Source organism: Mobula hypostoma, chromosome 7 (genome assembly GCF_963921235.1).
Source record: "Mobula hypostoma chromosome 7, sMobHyp1.1, whole genome shotgun sequence".
Lineage (NCBI taxonomy): Eukaryota > Metazoa > Chordata > Chondrichthyes > Myliobatiformes > Myliobatidae > Mobula > Mobula hypostoma.
In genome coordinates this window covers 45,067,304-45,085,532 of record NC_086103.1, presented here as the reverse complement: position 1 = coordinate 45,085,532, position 18,229 = coordinate 45,067,304, and the positions used below count along the sequence as shown (strand labels likewise).

The 18,229-nt window shown below is 38.7% G+C and overlaps 2 protein-coding genes across 8 annotated transcripts in view; one reads left to right on the top strand and one right to left on the bottom strand.

Moving 5' to 3' along the window:
* LOC134349284 (uncharacterized) overlaps positions 1–18,229 on the bottom strand; it is a 163,076-nt gene that overhangs the window by 102,266 nt on the left and 42,581 nt on the right. Inside the window, exon 2 of one of the 2 annotated variants that reach the window (XM_063053358.1) lies at positions 15,580–15,990. In XM_063053358.1, the coding sequence (XP_062909428.1) occupies positions 15,580–15,990 (411 nt within the window). Of the gene's footprint in view, positions 1–15,579; positions 16,634–18,229 lie in introns of those variants that run through there. The other variant, XM_063053357.1, reaches the window with a different exon arrangement.
* LOC134349282 (kelch-like protein 3) overlaps positions 1–18,229 on the top strand; it is a 102,648-nt gene that overhangs the window by 44,751 nt on the left and 39,668 nt on the right. For 5 of the 6 annotated variants that reach the window (XR_010018630.1, XM_063053355.1, XM_063053351.1 and 2 more), the window contains exons 6-8: positions 638–747; positions 9,148–9,264; positions 13,301–13,450. Coding sequence is in view for 5 of the 6 variants with exons in the window: in XM_063053355.1 (XP_062909425.1) it covers positions 638–747; positions 9,148–9,264; positions 13,301–13,450 (377 nt within the window). In the remaining variant the exon portion in view is untranslated. The remainder of the gene's footprint in view (positions 1–637; positions 748–9,147; positions 9,265–13,300; positions 13,451–18,229) is intronic. The other variant, XM_063053354.1, reaches the window with a different exon arrangement.

The window sequence follows — 18,229 nt, the reverse complement described above, 5'->3', positions numbered from 1 at the left end:
GAGTATGAAGTTTTAAGAGAGGAACTGAGGAAGAATATTTTCATCCAGATGGCTACTACAAAATTTGGTGGAAGCAGATACTCTCACAACATTGAAGAAGCATTTGAATTAACACTTGAATTGCCAATGCATAGTAGGATATACACCTACTACCAGTAAATGGGATTGGTACAAGTAGGTACTCGGTGATCAGAATCAAATGTATTATTACTGTCTTAGATGATGTAAAAATTGTTATTTTCTGGTAGCAATACTGTGCAAAGTCATAAAAATACCATAAACTACAAAATAAATAGTGTTTTTTTAAAAAAAAATGGAATAGTAACATGGTGTTCATGAACCATTCAGAAATCTGATTGTGGAGGGGAAGAATTTTTTTCTGAACTGTTGAGTGTGCTTTCAGGTTCTTGTACTTTGACCCTGATGATAGTAACAAGAAGAGGACGTGACCTAGATGGTGAGGGTTCGTAATGATAGAGGTGTGGACATGTGGTGCTGAAGAGCCTGTTTCTATGCTGTATGACTCTATAGTTCTTGGGCTACTAGTATATTTTGTAGTTCTGAAGTCTATTAACACATTTTGTTATCTTTGCAAGCCAATTTATTGCCTCTTATTTGTATTCTTTTTCTTGAACAGAACAGCATTTTCCTGATGTTATGTTGGGTGAAGAATTTCTTACTCTGAGTTTGGATCAAGTGTGCAGTTTGATATCAAGTGACAAACTCACAGTTGCCTCAGAAGAAAAGGTATGCTCATCAATTTTGGAATAAAGGTTTATATAAACACAGTCAATTGCAGCTGTCATTATGTCCATGACTACACTGCTTCTCTGACCCATGGGACTATGGGATTTTCTTGCCAAAAATTTATTTCATTGGTCCCCTGTACGAAAATCACACTAACCAGTTAAATTTTCCTCTTCTGGGGTGTTGCATACACCCTGGGGTTCTGGGGTTTTAAGGAGACACACCCAGCACTTGGCTCTCCTTCTCCACTCTTCTAAATGTTGAAGGTAAGAGTTCAACTTTGCCTGCTCATTCTTGACCTTGCAGATCTACATCTCAGGGCTGTGTCCTAGGCCCCCTCCTTTACTCTCTGTACACTCGCTGTGTCGCCTCCCACAACTCCAATCTGTTAATTAAATTTGCTGACGACACTGCACTGATTGGCCTAATCTCAAATAATAATGAGGCAGCCTACAGAGAAGTTATCACCCTGACAGATTGGTGTCAAGAAAACAACCTCTCCCTCAATGTTGTAAAAACAAAGGAGCTGGTTGTGGACTACAGGAGGAATGGCGACAGGCTAGCTCCTATCGACATCAATGGATCTGAGGTTGAGAGGTTTAAATTCCTCTGCAGAAACATCACTGAGGATCTTGTGTAGTCTGTACATACCGGCTGTGTGGTGAAAAAGGCACAACAGTGCCTTTTTCACGTCAGATGGTTGAAGAAGTTTGGTATGGGCCCCCAAGCCCTAAGAACTTCCTATAGGGGCACAATTGAGAGCATCCTGACTGGCTGCATCACTGCCTGGTATGGAACTGTACCAGGACTCGCAGGACTCTGCAGAGAGTGGTATGGACAGCTCAGCGCGTCTGTAGATGTGAATGTCCCACTATTCAGGATATTTATAAAGACAGGTGTGTAAAAAGGGTCCAAAGGATCGTTGGGGACCTGAGTTAGCCCAACCACAAACTGTTCCAGCTGCTACCATTTGGGAAACGGTACTGCAGCATAAAAACCAGGACCAATGGGCTCTGGGATGGCTTCTTCCACCAAGCCATCAGCCTGCTTAGTTCATGCTGACGACTGTATTTCTATGCTTTAGTGACTGTCCTGTTGTACATACTATTTATTATAAATTACTATAAATTGCACATTTAGATGGAGATGTAACGTCAAGATTTTTTCTCATGTATATGAAGGATATAAGTAATAAAGTCAATTCAATTTAATCATATCCTTTTTAATCTTTTCCAATAACCTATTTATTGTGCCTTTTAGCAACTGTCAATGCAATTCTGAAAAATTGCGAGGTTGTCAATCTAACCATGTGAATGATACAAATCTTGCAATTTTTCTGTTTGAAGTTTAATGTAGGTATGTTCATAATTTTCACAGAACGTGCAGAGTTCTTCAAGTTGTAGCTGTTCTGAGATACTTCTAACTCGCAGCCTGTGTAATTCCTTTTCACATGTTAAAATGTATGTTGCCCATGAGTATTGTTATTCCTTAGGGTAGGATGGAAAATACAAATCCTTCTCAGCTGGCCAACAGTTGGTTACAATCAGATAGGTAGTGTAGAATCTACCATCATAACTTCACCTTTGGATACCGGCATTGTGTAGTATTAGTATATACTTAAATTATTAAGTTCTGGTTCATTGCCTATATTAACTATTCTCAGTTTACCTCTTAATCATAATTTTATGTAGTCTGGAGGCTTAGCACATGCTGTGAGGCAGATTGGTCCATGAGTGGTGACTTATCCTCAGCTGGTGGATGTAAACCTCAAATTCACACCACAGTGATACCTGTCAAAAGCCTTCAGTTAATTTTGAGATGTTTCTGATGATTAGAGATATTTATGTTTTAAATAACTAAAATGAAAGCCTAGCTAATTGCTGAAATGGATTGAAAACATTAGGATTAAGTTAAACAGAGTAGAAACAAATCCTATTGTTGCACTAAACTTTTCTACCAAGGTCACTGGCCCCATTCAAGTGAATGAGGTTGTATTTCATATGCCATTTGCTCCAGGCATAATGCTAAGCATTCCAGTGCTGGGTCTTGGGATGGAGATTGAGGTTATGCCAATGAACTTGTTCCTTTTCTGTGTTGTAATGGGAAGTTACAGAAGTCAAACTAGAGTTAACCCATGCAGTGCACCTAGCCAGTGATCCATTAAAATGACAATATCAAATGGATGTAAATTGAACTGACATTTTAAATGGTGTTAAGTAGATGTCAGTAGTTGCACAAACATAGAAAACAGAAGCAAGATTAAGCCACTTGGCCCTTTGAACCTGCTTTGTCATTAATACAATCATGGCTGATAATGGAGTTGTAGAGTAGGGAAAAATGTCCTTCAGTCCACTGAGGCTTCACTGACCATCAAGCACTCATTTATACTAATCCTATTTTATTCTCCCCACAATCTCATCATGCACCTTCCATTCAAACAATAACCTACACACTAGGGACAATTTACCAAGGCTAAATAACCAACAAACCTGCAGAAAGCCAGAGAATCCGGAGGAAATGCATGTGGTACAGAGAGAATTGGCAAACTCACACAGATAGCACCAGAGGGCAGGATAGAACCCAGCTGCTGAAGGTGTGAGAAAGCAGCTCTGTAAGTTATACCACTGTGCCACCCCTCATCTATCTCAGTGCCATTTTGCTGCTTTCTTTCGAATGCCCTTTGTGTTTTGAAATTTTTCTATCTCTGTTTTGCAAATATTCAGTGACTTGGCCGGTGGCAACAAATTTATTAGATTTAGGGCACTCTGAGTGCAAAAAGTTCTTTTGGTGCCACCCTATAAGACCAGTACACCTGTCCCCTTTGTGGACACCCACAGAGCACAAGCACCCTCACTATATCCAGCCTGTCTAACCCTGTCAGAATTTTGTAATTAAATCCCACCTCCTCTTCAAAGCTCCAACAGAACCTGATAGCCAGTTATAGGTTATGATAAATAGTACATACCTAGGAGTATCTGTGACTTTAATTTGTTAATTTAGAGAATGTCAGTTTATTAAAAGAATGATATATTTTATATTGATGCCTAGATTCAAACTATAAAACAAAATAATTTGTGGAATTTCTTTATTACACTAAACCAACAACTGAAAATGGGAGATCTGAGAGGATTTAGTGACACGATACTATACATGGACTTCCAAGAAGATCACAACCTTGTCGTGGTTTCGTGTGTGTCAATGACTCGGAGAGCTGTGTTGACTGCAGTTAAAGTATTTTGCTTTGGCTCTTGGTGGGGTGACCCATGCCAAACAAGTCAAAGGGTAAAGGCCAGACTGAGTGGTCCACTAGTCCTCCGCTCAGGGCTATCAACCCTGACTGATAAAACAAAACTTACAGAAACAGCAATGAAAAATCCTTCCACATTTGAGTGGGATGGTATTCCTGAGTCTCCACCCAGGACCTGCATGACCTACGGTAGTGAAACCGAGAGGGAGCTACTGAAATGATGGATGAAACCACTTACAGGATGAAGGAAGCCCTGAACACTGTCAGAGAAGGAGGACCTTCATTGCTGCCCTAAACACCAGCAGTGTAATGGGCAGTAACACACCCACTGTATATAGAACCTGCAAGAGTTTCATAGTCAGTGTGAGTGTCCCTTTGGTGTAGTGACTAACTACAACTACAACTACAGCTCTTGTATAATAAAATGGCCTTAATGGTTCATGGTGTTACCAACAAAATATTAACACCAAACCATGTAGGTGTTGTCAGGATGGATGGTTTAACAGAATATTTTACAGCAGGAAAATAGCATTAAATTAGAGAGAATTACTGAACTTAGCATGCCAACAGCTGAGGGCAATGCTGTCTAAAGTTTAATGTTTAAGATGGAAATAGTCCATTGGTCAGATTTGGAACAGTGCTGGAAGTTATTAGGCCTATAAGGATGGAGAGGATAAAGATCTGAAAACAAGGAAACTGATTTCTAAATTGAACAATTTTGTGCATGTTAGAATGTGTTACTGGAGTTTTGGATGACCTCATGTTCTTCAAGGGTAGAATGTGGAAGCTTATCCAGCAAAGTACAGGAGTAGTTTAATCTAGAGGTAACAAAGGCAATGGTGGAAACTTTAGCATTTGAGTCAGGGGAATATTACTTACTACCCGTTTAGGGCAGCAAGGAAGGTTCCCAATCTCTGGCGCTGTTCAGTGCTTCCTTTATCATATCAGTAGCTCAGTTTTCACTACTGTCAGTCTTGCAATTTCCAGATGGAGACTCAGGAATACCATCGCACTCAGATGTAGAAGGATCCTTCATTGCAGTTTCTGTAACAATTTTGCTTTACCAGTCAGGATTGTTAGTCCTGAGCTGAACCTCCGAACCTGGAGGACTGGTGGACTACTCTTGGTCTGGCCTCTACCCTTTGACCTGTTTGGCATAGGTGACCTAACCAACAGCCTAAGCACAAAGCCCTGACTCCAGCCAACAGAGCTCTCTGAGTTATTGAAGCACACAAGAAGCTTCTAAACCACAGCAAGGTAGTGGTCATCCTGGAGGAAGTGGTGAAATACACTTTTTAAAATTGTAATGAAATATTTGTTGTGAAGCTCACCTTTGGGTCTTGTTAACAATTGTTGTTAAGGGTAATGGTGATGAAGGTGGATGAGTAAATGGAAGTTGATGTATAGCATATTTTCCTAATGTTTAGTTAAAGTAAATTTTTGCTCATCTGGAATGATATTGTAGGGTTTATAGAGGAACTTAGAGAAAATTGCTGATAAAGATGTGTTGAATGGAAACCAGCTTATAGCTGGAATTTTCCAGAAATACTGTACCAACATTTCTCAGCACAGACACTGGTGAGATTTGAACTCCCAAGCACGCATGGAAATCACTCACATTCTGGCTGATATTTGATTGTTTCCTGGCCGTGCTGTGCCATTGGACTTCATGTTAATGTTTCCCAGCATCTGCACGGGGATATATGCTGTTCACCTGCTGGATTCACCAGCACATCGATTTCTATGTGGGTTGTAATGCCATTGGAAAGAAAGATGGGATGGTGTTTGGTGGGTATTAGTCTGTAATAGATCAAGGTTTTCTTTTTTAAATCTGGCCACAAATCATCTTGAAGAGAGAAGGGGAAATGCTTGGGGAGAGACACATTAACAATAAGAGCGCGGGTGACCATTTGCTCTGTAATGGTAAGGTTGAAAAAGCATGGTGGGAGATGAAGGAGAATTCAATAATTAAAACAAATGTGGTTGACAGTTTGCTGAAGGCAATCATGCAGGTGGTGAAGTAGCTGCTGATGTTCAGTCAGGGGATCGAGGTTTGGAGTAGGAACATGATGCAGTAGTTATACAAGGCATTGGTGAGACCGCACTTGGACTATCATGTACAGTTTTCATCATTCTGTTACAGTAAAGTCCAAAACTAGAGGGCATAGGTACAATATGAAGGGAGAGATTACGAGACGTGATAGGTATCTGGAATGATCTGCCAGAGGAATTGATTTGGCAAGGACAATTACAACATTTATGATGCATTTGGACAGGTACTTAGAAGGGAAGGAGTTGGAGTGTTATGGACTAACACTCAGGCATTTGGCACGAGCAGAGAGGATGCTATGGTAGGCATGGACCATTTGAGCTGAAAGGCCTATATTTCTGTGGTGTATGACCATCTAATTGCAGACAATGTTTAGTTATAGAAGAAAAAAAAATTCTCTCATAATTGCTATCTTTGAACAGATGTATTTCTTAACTCCCTGTAAAACAGGCTTTGTTTGGCCTTTACCTCAACAGCTTGAATTCTGTAAATCTGTGGCCTTTTGTTCTATAATATTGACATTGCCTAAACTGCATTTAGCAGGTTTGATCTAGATTCTCCATAAACTAATTACTGAGGTGTATAATGAAACTGCTAGTTAGTTTTAGCAAGAGCAGGTTTTGCTAATGGAATTTCAATGAACAGATAAATCCAGTTTGAAAGATTCTTCTCTCCAGACCCAACCCCAACCATTAACATAGAAATTCTGCTGCCTACTAGTCACCAAGCCTGCGCTTCTTTTATATCATTTCTGGGTTAATCTCTGTCAACATCATCATATGGGCCAAAGGATTACTGAAAAGAACTAAGTGTTAAGCCAATACGTTTTGCAAACACTGGGATACTATAACTGGGAATAATTATTTTATGTTGGCGCTATTATGGGGAAAATTAAATCACAATGAATAAACAACAATAACAAAGAATAATATAACAATACATCCTTCCAAGCAATTTCAAGATGCAGATTTCTGACACTCAAAGATTAAGGGCTTACAAGTTGTTCGGCACCTTATTCCACTCTCGAAAAAAAATTACAGTTAAGTAAATATCTTTTGAAGTGTGATCTCTGCTTAAATTGACCAAATGATGAATATTAGTGATGCCAACTGCGAAACAACAATTGGTCTTGACTCTGGGAAAAAATCATCAAATAAATCAATCCAGGTTGCTGCAAGCACCTTCGAGCAGCTGGATGTGAACCAGCACTCTCACAGGGCTAAATTCAGCAGGCCCCATCAGAGAACTCTTCATGGGACCTAAAACCAGTGTATGATTTTGTTTTAATGGGCTGTGATGGTGAAAGAATGTGCCACAGAAAACTGGGTTATAAGATGTCAGTAAGGGAGCTGTTTGCAAGTCAAATTTTTGACTATTTATCAATATTATATAGCTAATTTTTTATCATTATGGGATTTTTTAAAATCATTTCTATGGGATTTCAATGCACAGCTAAATCGAGTTTCAAGGTCTTGCCTCTATTTATGTTTCTATTCCTCAAAAAAACCGCAATACTTATCAACACTTATCAAACATTACTGCAAATTACAGATGGGTCATAAACACATTTCCATTTTGGGTTAGTTTGAGTTTTGGCTGCTTAGTGTTTTTACAGAAAACTATTTATTCTTTGCTTGGTATGAAAACAAAAGACCACCGGAAGGTCACAGGCAGTGTTTAAGCTGCTGTTACCACTAGTAAAGTTTTATGATTAACTCAAGGAAAATGATCTATGTGATTTATTTTGGTTTCCAGAGCATAATATCATTTAGGTTGCACAGTTAAATGTAGCTGTGGGGACTATTTCACATACATTGTGCCAAGTTCAAGGTCGAGGAAATATTCACAGTGCAAGTGCCTCATTAGCACGTTTTAAAAGCAAGCAGCATGTATAACTTGATCCAGTAGTATAAGCACGTATTAGTATATTAACTGTCTGAGTTAAAGTCTTAAAAGTGGTTGCGTACTAGATGGGATGTTCAAGTATGCTTCCAGATATTTTTAATTCTGTTGTTTCAATATCTGATAAAATAGTTGTACAAATCTAAATAATGCAGCAATCAGTAGATTTTCGGTCTTCATAAAAGTTTATGAAACTATTTTGAAAATGATTGTATAGTGTAACAGACTAGCAAATTTAACATTTAAATATATTCTTCATCTGACAGTTATACAGTATTATTATTTAAGTTTCTATTTTACTCTCTTCATCCATTTTGGTGTATGTAGATATTAATTTTTACTTTGACTTTTTTTAAACCAAAGTACTGTTTGATTTGGTAAAGGAAAGAACAGGGAAGTTATTAATCTAAGAAAATTGATGTTCTCCTTGAGGATCTGTGTTGGTACTTTGGTTTCATGAAACCCAAAGGTTAAGAGGGGCCTGGAACAAACTAAACATTGGATCTAGAATGTACTTTAATGTGGATAAATACAAACTAATAGATATACATACCATCTACTACCTATGAGACAGAGAAGCCATATAGGGGTTGCAATTGATCATTTTTTCTGGTTTAAAAGCACCATGATGAGACAGTCATTTATTTGATCTAAAGGTGTATGCAGGTACTGGACAGGAAAAGTAAACAAGAATCACTAGAAAAAGAAGCTCACAAAGCTATGCGCAACTTCTTACAGATGGTATTGATGTTTCACGCCTTATGGATATTGATTTAAAGGTTAACCATTTTTAGAACTCAAAAGTTAGTAGCTTACACATACCCATCCATAGTTATGCATTGCTAGAGATACAAACTCCTTTTGTCTGAAGTTCCTAAGTAGCAGTAAGAAATAGGGGTACTTCTGGGGAACAAAGTTGAAATGGACATGTATATTTCTGCAGGATGAATGTATTATCTTCCTTGGATTCTTTTTCAGATCCCATTTGTTGAGCTAACAAGAATTCATTGAGCGTAACCCTAGGCATTCTAGGCTAGGGATTTTTTTGTGTGTGTTTGGCTGTATGGTAATGTTTGGACTAAGGCCATAAACAGTGTGGTTTGAGTCAGAGAACAAATGTGAACATGACTGTTATTTCGATTGCAAAAATGTATGCATGTTTCACTTCCTTCAGATTAACGTGCCTTTTTACTTCCGGCAGGTCTTTGAAGCAGTGATCTCTTGGATAAAGTATGACAAAGAAGCTCGACTGGAGCACATGGCAAAATTAATGGAAAATGTACGACTTCCTCTGCTTCCACGGGACTATCTTGTACAGGTTAGCAATAGTGCTTCTTTCAGGGATATTTCAGGGATAAAAGTTGGTGTTCAGACTGAGTCTGTCAAGATGATTTGCAGTGTTATCAGTAAAGTGTTTCATTTCCAGAGTTTAAATAAATATAGCCATGCAAAATAGTTGTCAGTATTTAAGGGGAATGGAAATATAATCAAGAATACTAATTTTGGAAGGGAACAAAGCTTTATTTGGGTATAATACATACAAGATGAATACTTCAGCTTCAAAAACGCTATTTACAATACCACAAAGCTAACAATTCATGTAATTTAGTATCAACTTGTATGTTAATACATAAACAAGTAATTAACATGAATTCACGAATATCGAAGTGTTAAAATATTCTTTTGTTTTCAATAAGTAGTGTTTGTAGCAGAAGGTGCTAATGGAATTAAATCTCTATAAGGATATAATTAGTTTACTCATAACATAATTCTTTCCAACTTAAAGAAGATCTTGTGCGAAACAGTTTTAATATTATTAAAATATTGTCTAAAACTAATATTTTAATTGATATCTCAAGGGGGAAGTTCATGAAATATCCTTTTTATTCAATAGCACATAAAAAGTCAAAAATTTCTGTAAATTCTGCAGATGGGGTGCAATGCAAGGTAATGCAGTATTAAAAGAATGCTGCATGAGTTGTAAATATCAAAATAATATTTTTGAGTATCTTTGAATATATTGTGGGAGAGAGATCAGGAAAAAAGTGGGCCTCCCATTGTAACTGAGAAAAAGCAAATGGTAGGACATGTTGAATGGTTTCTTTGCATTAATATTTTCAGAATTGGAAGACAATAGCATCCTGTGAAAACAAATATCAAATCCGAGATAGGCCTTTGCCATAGTTAGGAAAAGTTTAAAAAAATGTAACAACCAGTAACTCTCTATAACTTGTCATTTTAAGGAAAATGAATGAGAATGTTGCATGTGACCAAATTATAATCTTTTTCAATATTCTCTTTGAGAATTTTTCTTTTAGACTGGAAGACTGTGCATGTTGATTTGTTATTCACATAGCTGAGAGCAGTAAACTAGTAAATTACAGATCAGATACTTTCTGTTGGGGACAAGATACAGTGCCTTATAAAAGTATTCATCCCTCAACCCTTTGTTCACAAAAATGAGTTTTACAACCAGGGACTTTGATTAATTTGACTGAGAATTTTTATTTGTGAATCACATGCTCATTTTTTTCACGGTAGAGCCCAAAAAGCATGAACAATTAAAAATTCAAAAACTGGGATGTCAGCAGTTCAAAAGTAATAATTCCTGTTGGCTCAGATTTAGTTGCACTACTTCTCACAGCCATTATAGCCAGTAGTCTTTTTGGATAAGTCTGTCTTAGCTTTGCACAATGTGATGGAGCAAGATTTGCCCATTCCTCCTTGCAAAATTGCTCAAGCTATGCCAGCAGTGAACAGCAATCTTGAGGTCTTGTCAGATTTGTTTGACTGGGTTAAGGTCAAGACTGACTGGGCCACTCAATGACATCAGTTTTCTTCATAGGAAGCCTTTCTATGGTTGCTTTGGCAGAGTGCTTTGGGTTGTCCTGTTGAAAGACCAACTCTTTCTCCATTTTAAGTTTTCTGGTAGACTAGCAGATTTTTATCTAGGATCTCTCTGTATTTAGTAGCATTCATCTTCCCATTAATCCTGACCAGATTTCCAGTCTGTGCTGCTGAAAAGCTTCCCCATAGCATAATGCTACCCCCACCATACTTTACAGTAGTGATGCTGTTATCTGGTTGATGTGTAGTATTAGATTTACACCATACATACCACTTAGTTTTGAGGCCTAAAAGTTCCAATTTCGTCTCATCCGACCATAAGACCTTCTTCCACATCTTCTAAGTGACACATTTCAAAGTCTTTACAGGCAAGGTTGTGTTTTTTTTAGTCAGGGCTTCTTCCTTGCTGCTCTTCATAAATACCCTTTTTAAACAAGGTCTTACAGATTATGGAGCCATGAAATTCATCTTCAGTTGCAGCCACTGATTTCTCCAGCTAACTCAGAGTGACTGTTGGCATCACAGTAGCTTCTCCAGTGACTTAAGTTTAGAGGGGTGGCTTGATGTAGGCATTGTGGCTGTGGTTTCACAGTTTTCAGCTTTTTGACAATGGACTGCACTGAGCTCTGAGGTACGTTCAGTGCCTTTGGGATGGTCTTGTATCCTTCCCCAGATTTGTGCTTCTCTATTGTCTTGAATGCTCTCTTGTTATTTTGGTTTGGTCTGTTGAAAATCTATCACACTGTTGGACCTTACAGAGAGAGGGGGTATTTTTTCTTATGAATTCAGTGGAAACTGATTATCCTCCAATTTTCTACATCATCAAATTGGGTGAATTGCTAAGGTAATATACTCCTGAGGAAAGTGAGCCTAGTAATTACAAAGGGGATGAATCCTTTTTGACCCTCACAATTTTGTTTTTTTAATTTTTAGTAAATTGTTGACAAGTTTTGCAGTTTTTCTTTTGATTTGACATGATGCACAATGTTTTGTAGATTTGCCAAACATCCTGCTTCAATATATTTTAAACTTAGAAAATGAGACAATAAAATGTGAAAATAGTTGAGGGGGCTGAATACTTTTTCAAAGCACTGTAGAATGTATAAGAACGCCTTGACAACTTCCCACTTAGTCAGAGAAACTGCAAGATTTATAATAAAGGGAATGCCAAATCTGAATAAGATTCTAGATCTCTAAATTTCTAAAGATACAGTGTATGTTTTTTCTCAAGCCCTTAGACTAAAAATGAAGTGCAAGGAATTGACCACAATTTTTGAACTGGCTATGAAATCTCTATTCAATTGAGATAAAGATGTTGGTAGAAAGCACAATTGGCAGGATATCACAATGCTGTCCTACAAGATTCCATCTGGGAACCCCAACTACATGCTATAATGATGAGATAGAACGTTTGATCATGGATCAGTGGCATTGTAAGCAGTTTAAAACAACATATTAAGTTATAGAGCACTGTGTATCATGAATGTGCATAGCTGGCCAATGCAGACCACTGAGTACTGAGGTCTGAAATTGATAGCACACAGTACAGTCGGTGGTTAAAAAATGCTGGAAACAATAAAGTTACATGAGAGATTTGGGTGATCCATAAATGTAGATAAAGGATTTTTAAATGGTAATGAAAATAATTAAAAAGGGTCAGGGGAGTACTATAGGAAAGATGTATTATTCTTGGAAGGACTGTATGGTGGCTTTATTCAAATGATACATGGATTCCAGATTTTGAGAAGAGATTGCAGAAATTGCAGTAGCATTTCTGCCACATAGATGGTTAGGGGGTGATTTGGTTAATTTTCAAAGTACTAAGTAAAACCAGTAGGGTATGTGAAAAAAATTCGGGACTTTTTTTTTGGGGGGGGCAAGGATAACACTCAAAATTTTAGAATTTGGGGATGAACAACAGATTTTATCTGCAGGAAGAGATTTGTAACATTTCTTCAGATGGTAATTTATGTTAGGTTACTTGTTAATTTTAAATGTGATTGAAGATTTTTGATGACTGAGGTGAGCAGAAAAGGTAGATATTTGGAGTTTGGTCACAGATCACTATGCACTTAATGGTGGAACAGACTAGAGAGGCCTAACTAGTTTACTGTTGTTTCTATGTGTGTATTGTAAATACTGCAGTAGATACTAGAATCAGTTTCATGCATCTTTATTTTGGAATCATGTTGAAAGTATCTCAAACTCTTCTTTACACATTTTAGCATATTTAATGTGCTCCTCCCTTCTCAAAGTACATGTAGAAGCTAATGTAATATTTGCACAAAAATGTATTTTTGCTTTTCCATTGTGTTTTAGAGAGCCATTTGGAAATGGAGAATTTGTGCTATAGGTGTTTTTATTTCTATATCTGGATGTTTGTAGTTTATTTTAAATGAGGCATGGTATCCTTACAAAGCAGCATTTCCTGTATTTAAATGTTAAATCATTTTTATTGATATGTAATGCTGATGTGACTCACATGCCTGTATCCCTGCTGTGTGCAGACAGTAGAAGAAGAGGCTTTGATAAAGAATAATAATACTTGCAAAGATTTCCTAATAGAAGCCATGAAATACCATTTGCTTCCTCTTGATCAACGAGCAGCAATAAAGACTGTACGCACAAGACCAAGGACCCCAATCTGCCTACCCAAGGTAGGAAAGCCTAGGGCACTTTTAAATTTAAAATAAAAACAAATTTCTCCATTTTTTAATATTTTCTCACTAGTAGTTTTGCTAAGGTGCCCTCTACAGGTATGAGTGCAGATTTATCAGTCTGCTAACATATTCTAAAACTAACACCCGACGCTGAACTATGAATGGTCAGAAGTACAGTAGCTGCAGATTATTTCCTGCTGGCACATCTTTGGCACGGAGCCTCATCCATTGGGAGCATTAATCGTTAAAGTTTGGGTTGCATGTGAATAGTTTCTTGATGTGCACACCCATCAGGCAAGATCCACACAGGAATGTGTGAATGCAAAAGTTACCAATCCAGTTCAAACAGAAAAAGACAAAATGCTTTACTGTAAACACGCGCGGTGGGAAAGAATGCTGTCAGCTAAAGGTGCTGGAAAAACTGCCAGTTATTGCAATACTATCGTGCTGTTTACATTTGTTTTGTGAGTGATGCTAAAGTGATTATACCTTGGTGCCATGAGAGGGTGATTATAGGCCTCTTGAGCTACTGTACCTCAGGTGTGTATGGAATTCCTACAGTGGTGTTGTGGGAACCTTGTATTGATTGACTAGTATATGGCTAAGTTAACTGAAGTGGTGCTGGGTGAGTTTGGGGAATGGTTGGGGAGAATGTGCCAACAAGTCTTCCACTATAAGCAAATTTGTATGTTCCTTCCCAACTGTGTGGTGGGTTTCCTCTAAGTGCTCTGGTTTTCTTTCACAGTCCAAAGATGTACCAGTTAGTAGGTTAATTGGTCATTGTAAATTGCCCATGATTAGGCTAGCGTGAAATTGATGGGTTGCTGGGCAGCATGACTAGAAGGGCCTATTCCACACTACATCTGTAAATAATGTGTTGATTGTCCCATAGTGTTGCTGCATGTTACATTTTGTGGAGGCTAGAGGTTGTGGTGCTCGGGGTTCCTATTGAAGTAAATGTAGAACCGAAATGCATGTTCTCAGTTGGCATTGTTGCAAAGTGAACAAAGTCACTATTGAGTTTCAGCTGGGAGATATAATGTAGCATTTTATTCTGGGGGGGGGGTAACAGACACAAGCTGACAGCCTTTGGAGTGTCTGTCTCTCTCCCCCCCTCCCCCCTCTCCACCCACTCCCCTCCCACTCCCTCCCCCTCTCTCTCAAGAGGCCTTTCAATCCAACATTACAACACATTTTTATAAATTAAAGAACAAAGGTAACAGGACAATTTCTATAGTTACAATGCCCTCATAATGATTCTATTTATTTACATGTAATTTTCACATTCCTGGGCCTTCCCACCAACAAAAGTGCATGTTAATTACGGTGGTCTCTGAGGCTACGTCCACACTAGACCAGATAAATCCGTAACCAAAACTTTTTCTCTTCGTTTTGACCCTCTGTCCACACTGAAACGGTATTTTCCTCCCCGGAAAACGGAGCTTTTCAAAAACGCTCTTCAGAGTGAATAAATCTGAGAATGCCTAATGGCCGGCATAGTGTGTACGGGGTAACCGGCTCTTTTTAAAAACGCTGTCATGACGTACCGGAACAGACGATGGCGGCAGCACGGCATTTCATTGTTTTCTTGAACGCAACCTCCAACACCACAACCCCAATGGCGGACGGCTTCATGCGTGTGTTGTTTACTTTATTGTCTACGTTAATTTCAACCCCCCCACACAACCTAACGATTTCAGAACAGATGGCAATGAGACTGAAGCCAGAAGAGTTAGAAATGTACTCACCAAATACTTTGACCCATAGCTTACTGAATACTGAATTCAGTAAGTATACTCACTTTGCCCTGTTTTCTATCCTTGCTTGTATAGAGATGGTTTACCTATTTATGTACACCCTATCCTCGTTATATGCGGGGGATACGTTCCTCGCAGTCGCCGCATAATGTGAAATCGCATAATATGAATAATTATTTAAATGGAGAAAATCGGGATGTGTTCCAGAGGGCTTCCTAAATATGTTTTATCTGTAATTTATTCAGATTTTTATACCAATATGACACAAAAGCAGTACCACAAAACCAACATTTGTATTATATTTAATCAATTTAAGGTAATATTCAATGTAATAAATCATAGAAAGTTAACATCCTAGGGTGTACTCACCAACAGTGGCAGGTGTGTTCGCTCCGGGAGATGAGTGGTTGTTGTGGTGTCGGGCAGCTTTACACGGATAAGGTGGATGTTTGTGGTTGTTAGGATAATATCAAGCACAGCAAGGGGTGAAGGAAGACTCACAGAACTCTTAGAACTGCCGGCAGCAGGAGATGACACCGATTTGAAGAAAGTGGTGAGGGTTGTTTGCTTGGCAGCATTTTGTTTTTCAGCATAAATGTGCTTGTAGGGAAGAAGGGTTGACTGCAGTGAACGACTGAAATGCTGACTCCATTCTAAACTTGGGTCCATGTCCATCGCCATTTGTGCCAAGTGTTCCGACTTCCACCATTCCCTCACTGTTGGTAAACTCACGGGATTTTCAAAATCGTCTGTTGCTTGCGGCATCTGAGAGATAGTTCGCTGTAAAAAAATATGTACGCCTTGAATGTGGATCACACCTTGGTCGAGTGGTTGAATCAGCAATGTTGTGTTAGGCGGCAGGAAACGCACTGTTATGTTAAGATGAATGCTGTCCAAATGTTTAGGATGGGCTGGCGCATTGTTAAGCAACAACAGAACTTTAAAGGCAAGATTCTGTTCCCGACAGTAGCGTCCCAGAGCTGTATTAGCTTCAGCTGATATCGTGCTGTTTATAATTTCTAACTTTTTTTCAAGTGTTAAAGTGGTTCTCTGCCACTCAGCTGATGACCCAGGACATGATATTGGATGCTTAGGAGGCATAGTTAAATATTTCAAGCACAAAATCACTGCACCGTAGGTAAAACCAACAGAAGTTTAAGATCGTGCATCCACACCTTGCCAAAATCAATGCAACACTGGCGGGAGTGAGATTGTGAGGCGCGCGCACCTGACTTGTATTGGCGGGGAAGTGCTGCTTCTCATCCCAACAGTGAGACTGTGAGGTGTGTGCACGTGACCTGTATTGGCGGGAAAGCAGTGCTCCTCGCATAACTGAGTTTTGGACGCATATAAGGAAATGTTGGTAGAAATAGGTTCCTCGCATAACTGTGAATCTGCATTGTCTGAAGACGTATATAATGAGGATGGGTGTAAGTACTTCTCTGACAATAGATGTGTAACAGCCTAATGTAACATTGTATGGAAATACAAGATAACACTGATACAGACATGTTTTATACATTTAACAAGGTTTATTAATGTATTGCTTGTGCAAACATTCAATAGATGCAATTGTCACTACTTCCAAAATGTCATTTTTAAGTAGTAGCTTATGTTTGGCATAGACATGAAAATGTTAAGGCCAAAAAAGGAAAATTACAAGTTTCACTTTTACTCAGGTAAAAATAAAATCACTTTTGCCCAGTAACTCATTTTGCTCAGTAGCACATGTTAAATACAGCAAAATAATACAGAAAAACATGGCAAAAGTAAAGGCAAACAAATGAGGTAACAGCAAATTTCACTTTTGTCCAGTAACAAGCCTTATTGCATTTAGTTGTAGCTGTCATCCTTTTCATTGGTGAAGAGACTATGGCTGCAGGAAATGTTTCCAGGGTGACCCCTCTGTGGGAGTGGGGAAGATGTTGGTGGGGCCAGCCAGGGGTCTGCGTGTCCGTATGTATAGCTATTGTAGTGGCTGTGAGGCTGGTATTGTGGCGGTGAAAAGAACTGGGGGCGGGAGCCATGATATTCCTCATGATTGCAAATCCCTCTGCAACAGAATTAGTCAGTTTTTCAATGTTTGTCGTCAACCGAGTCATACTGTCGGTTGCCTCCATACGCTCCAGTGTTTGTTTTTTTTAGTTTTAAGTCCTCCTGCACGAGAGCCAATAGCTGTCCGTTATTTGGCAATTGCCTTTTAAGTTTTTCTAGTCTGTAACTGGACAAACGTGCACCAAGTCTTTCATGGCAAGATTCAACACCAAACATGTTGCAGCCATCATTTGTTGCTTGGTCCAAACTGTCGGAGTCAGGCGTACTCGTGGAAGTGGGTGAGTTCTGTAGATATGTCCTACACATGCCTAGTAGGAGGAGATTCGCCCAAATCCCCGTTTTAATGTGGACGGAGGTATTTTCAAAAACACCTGGTGTGGACGCCTGTTGCTTTTACACGAAACCAGCATTTTCAAAATTATCCGGTCTAGTGTGGCTGTCGTATTCATGCAATGGGGTTTTAATTGCTTTCATGCTTATTCAGACATCTCAGTCAATTGGATGTCTCCTGGCCTACAATTAACTCTATTAAATGCTATCATCTGACTCGTACTGTTCCAAGCGGCATTTTGAATTCAAGCTACAATCCATCTCAGGTCCAAAGGTTGGTTGCTGTTGGGATTAAAGATTAATATTTGCTATGTATCCTTACTCCAGAATACACCCTAGCAGTCATGATAGAGTGCTAAGAAGAATGATACAAATGTTTCTTTGTAGATACTTCGCATCATACTGCAGTCATAGTGGTGTGTAAAGCACTGATTGTGATGGTGAAGGTCATGCATACATGTTAACAAACAAAACAGGGAAAGCTTAAAATTCCCAAAAAGTGCCAACAACTCTAAAACCTGCTTTCCAAGGACTCAGTTTCGATTTGACTGAAATAGCTACATTCCTGATATTAAATTTCAAGACCTTCAGTAGTATTACGGAATATTGCTTCAGTCCACCATCTAAGAGAAGA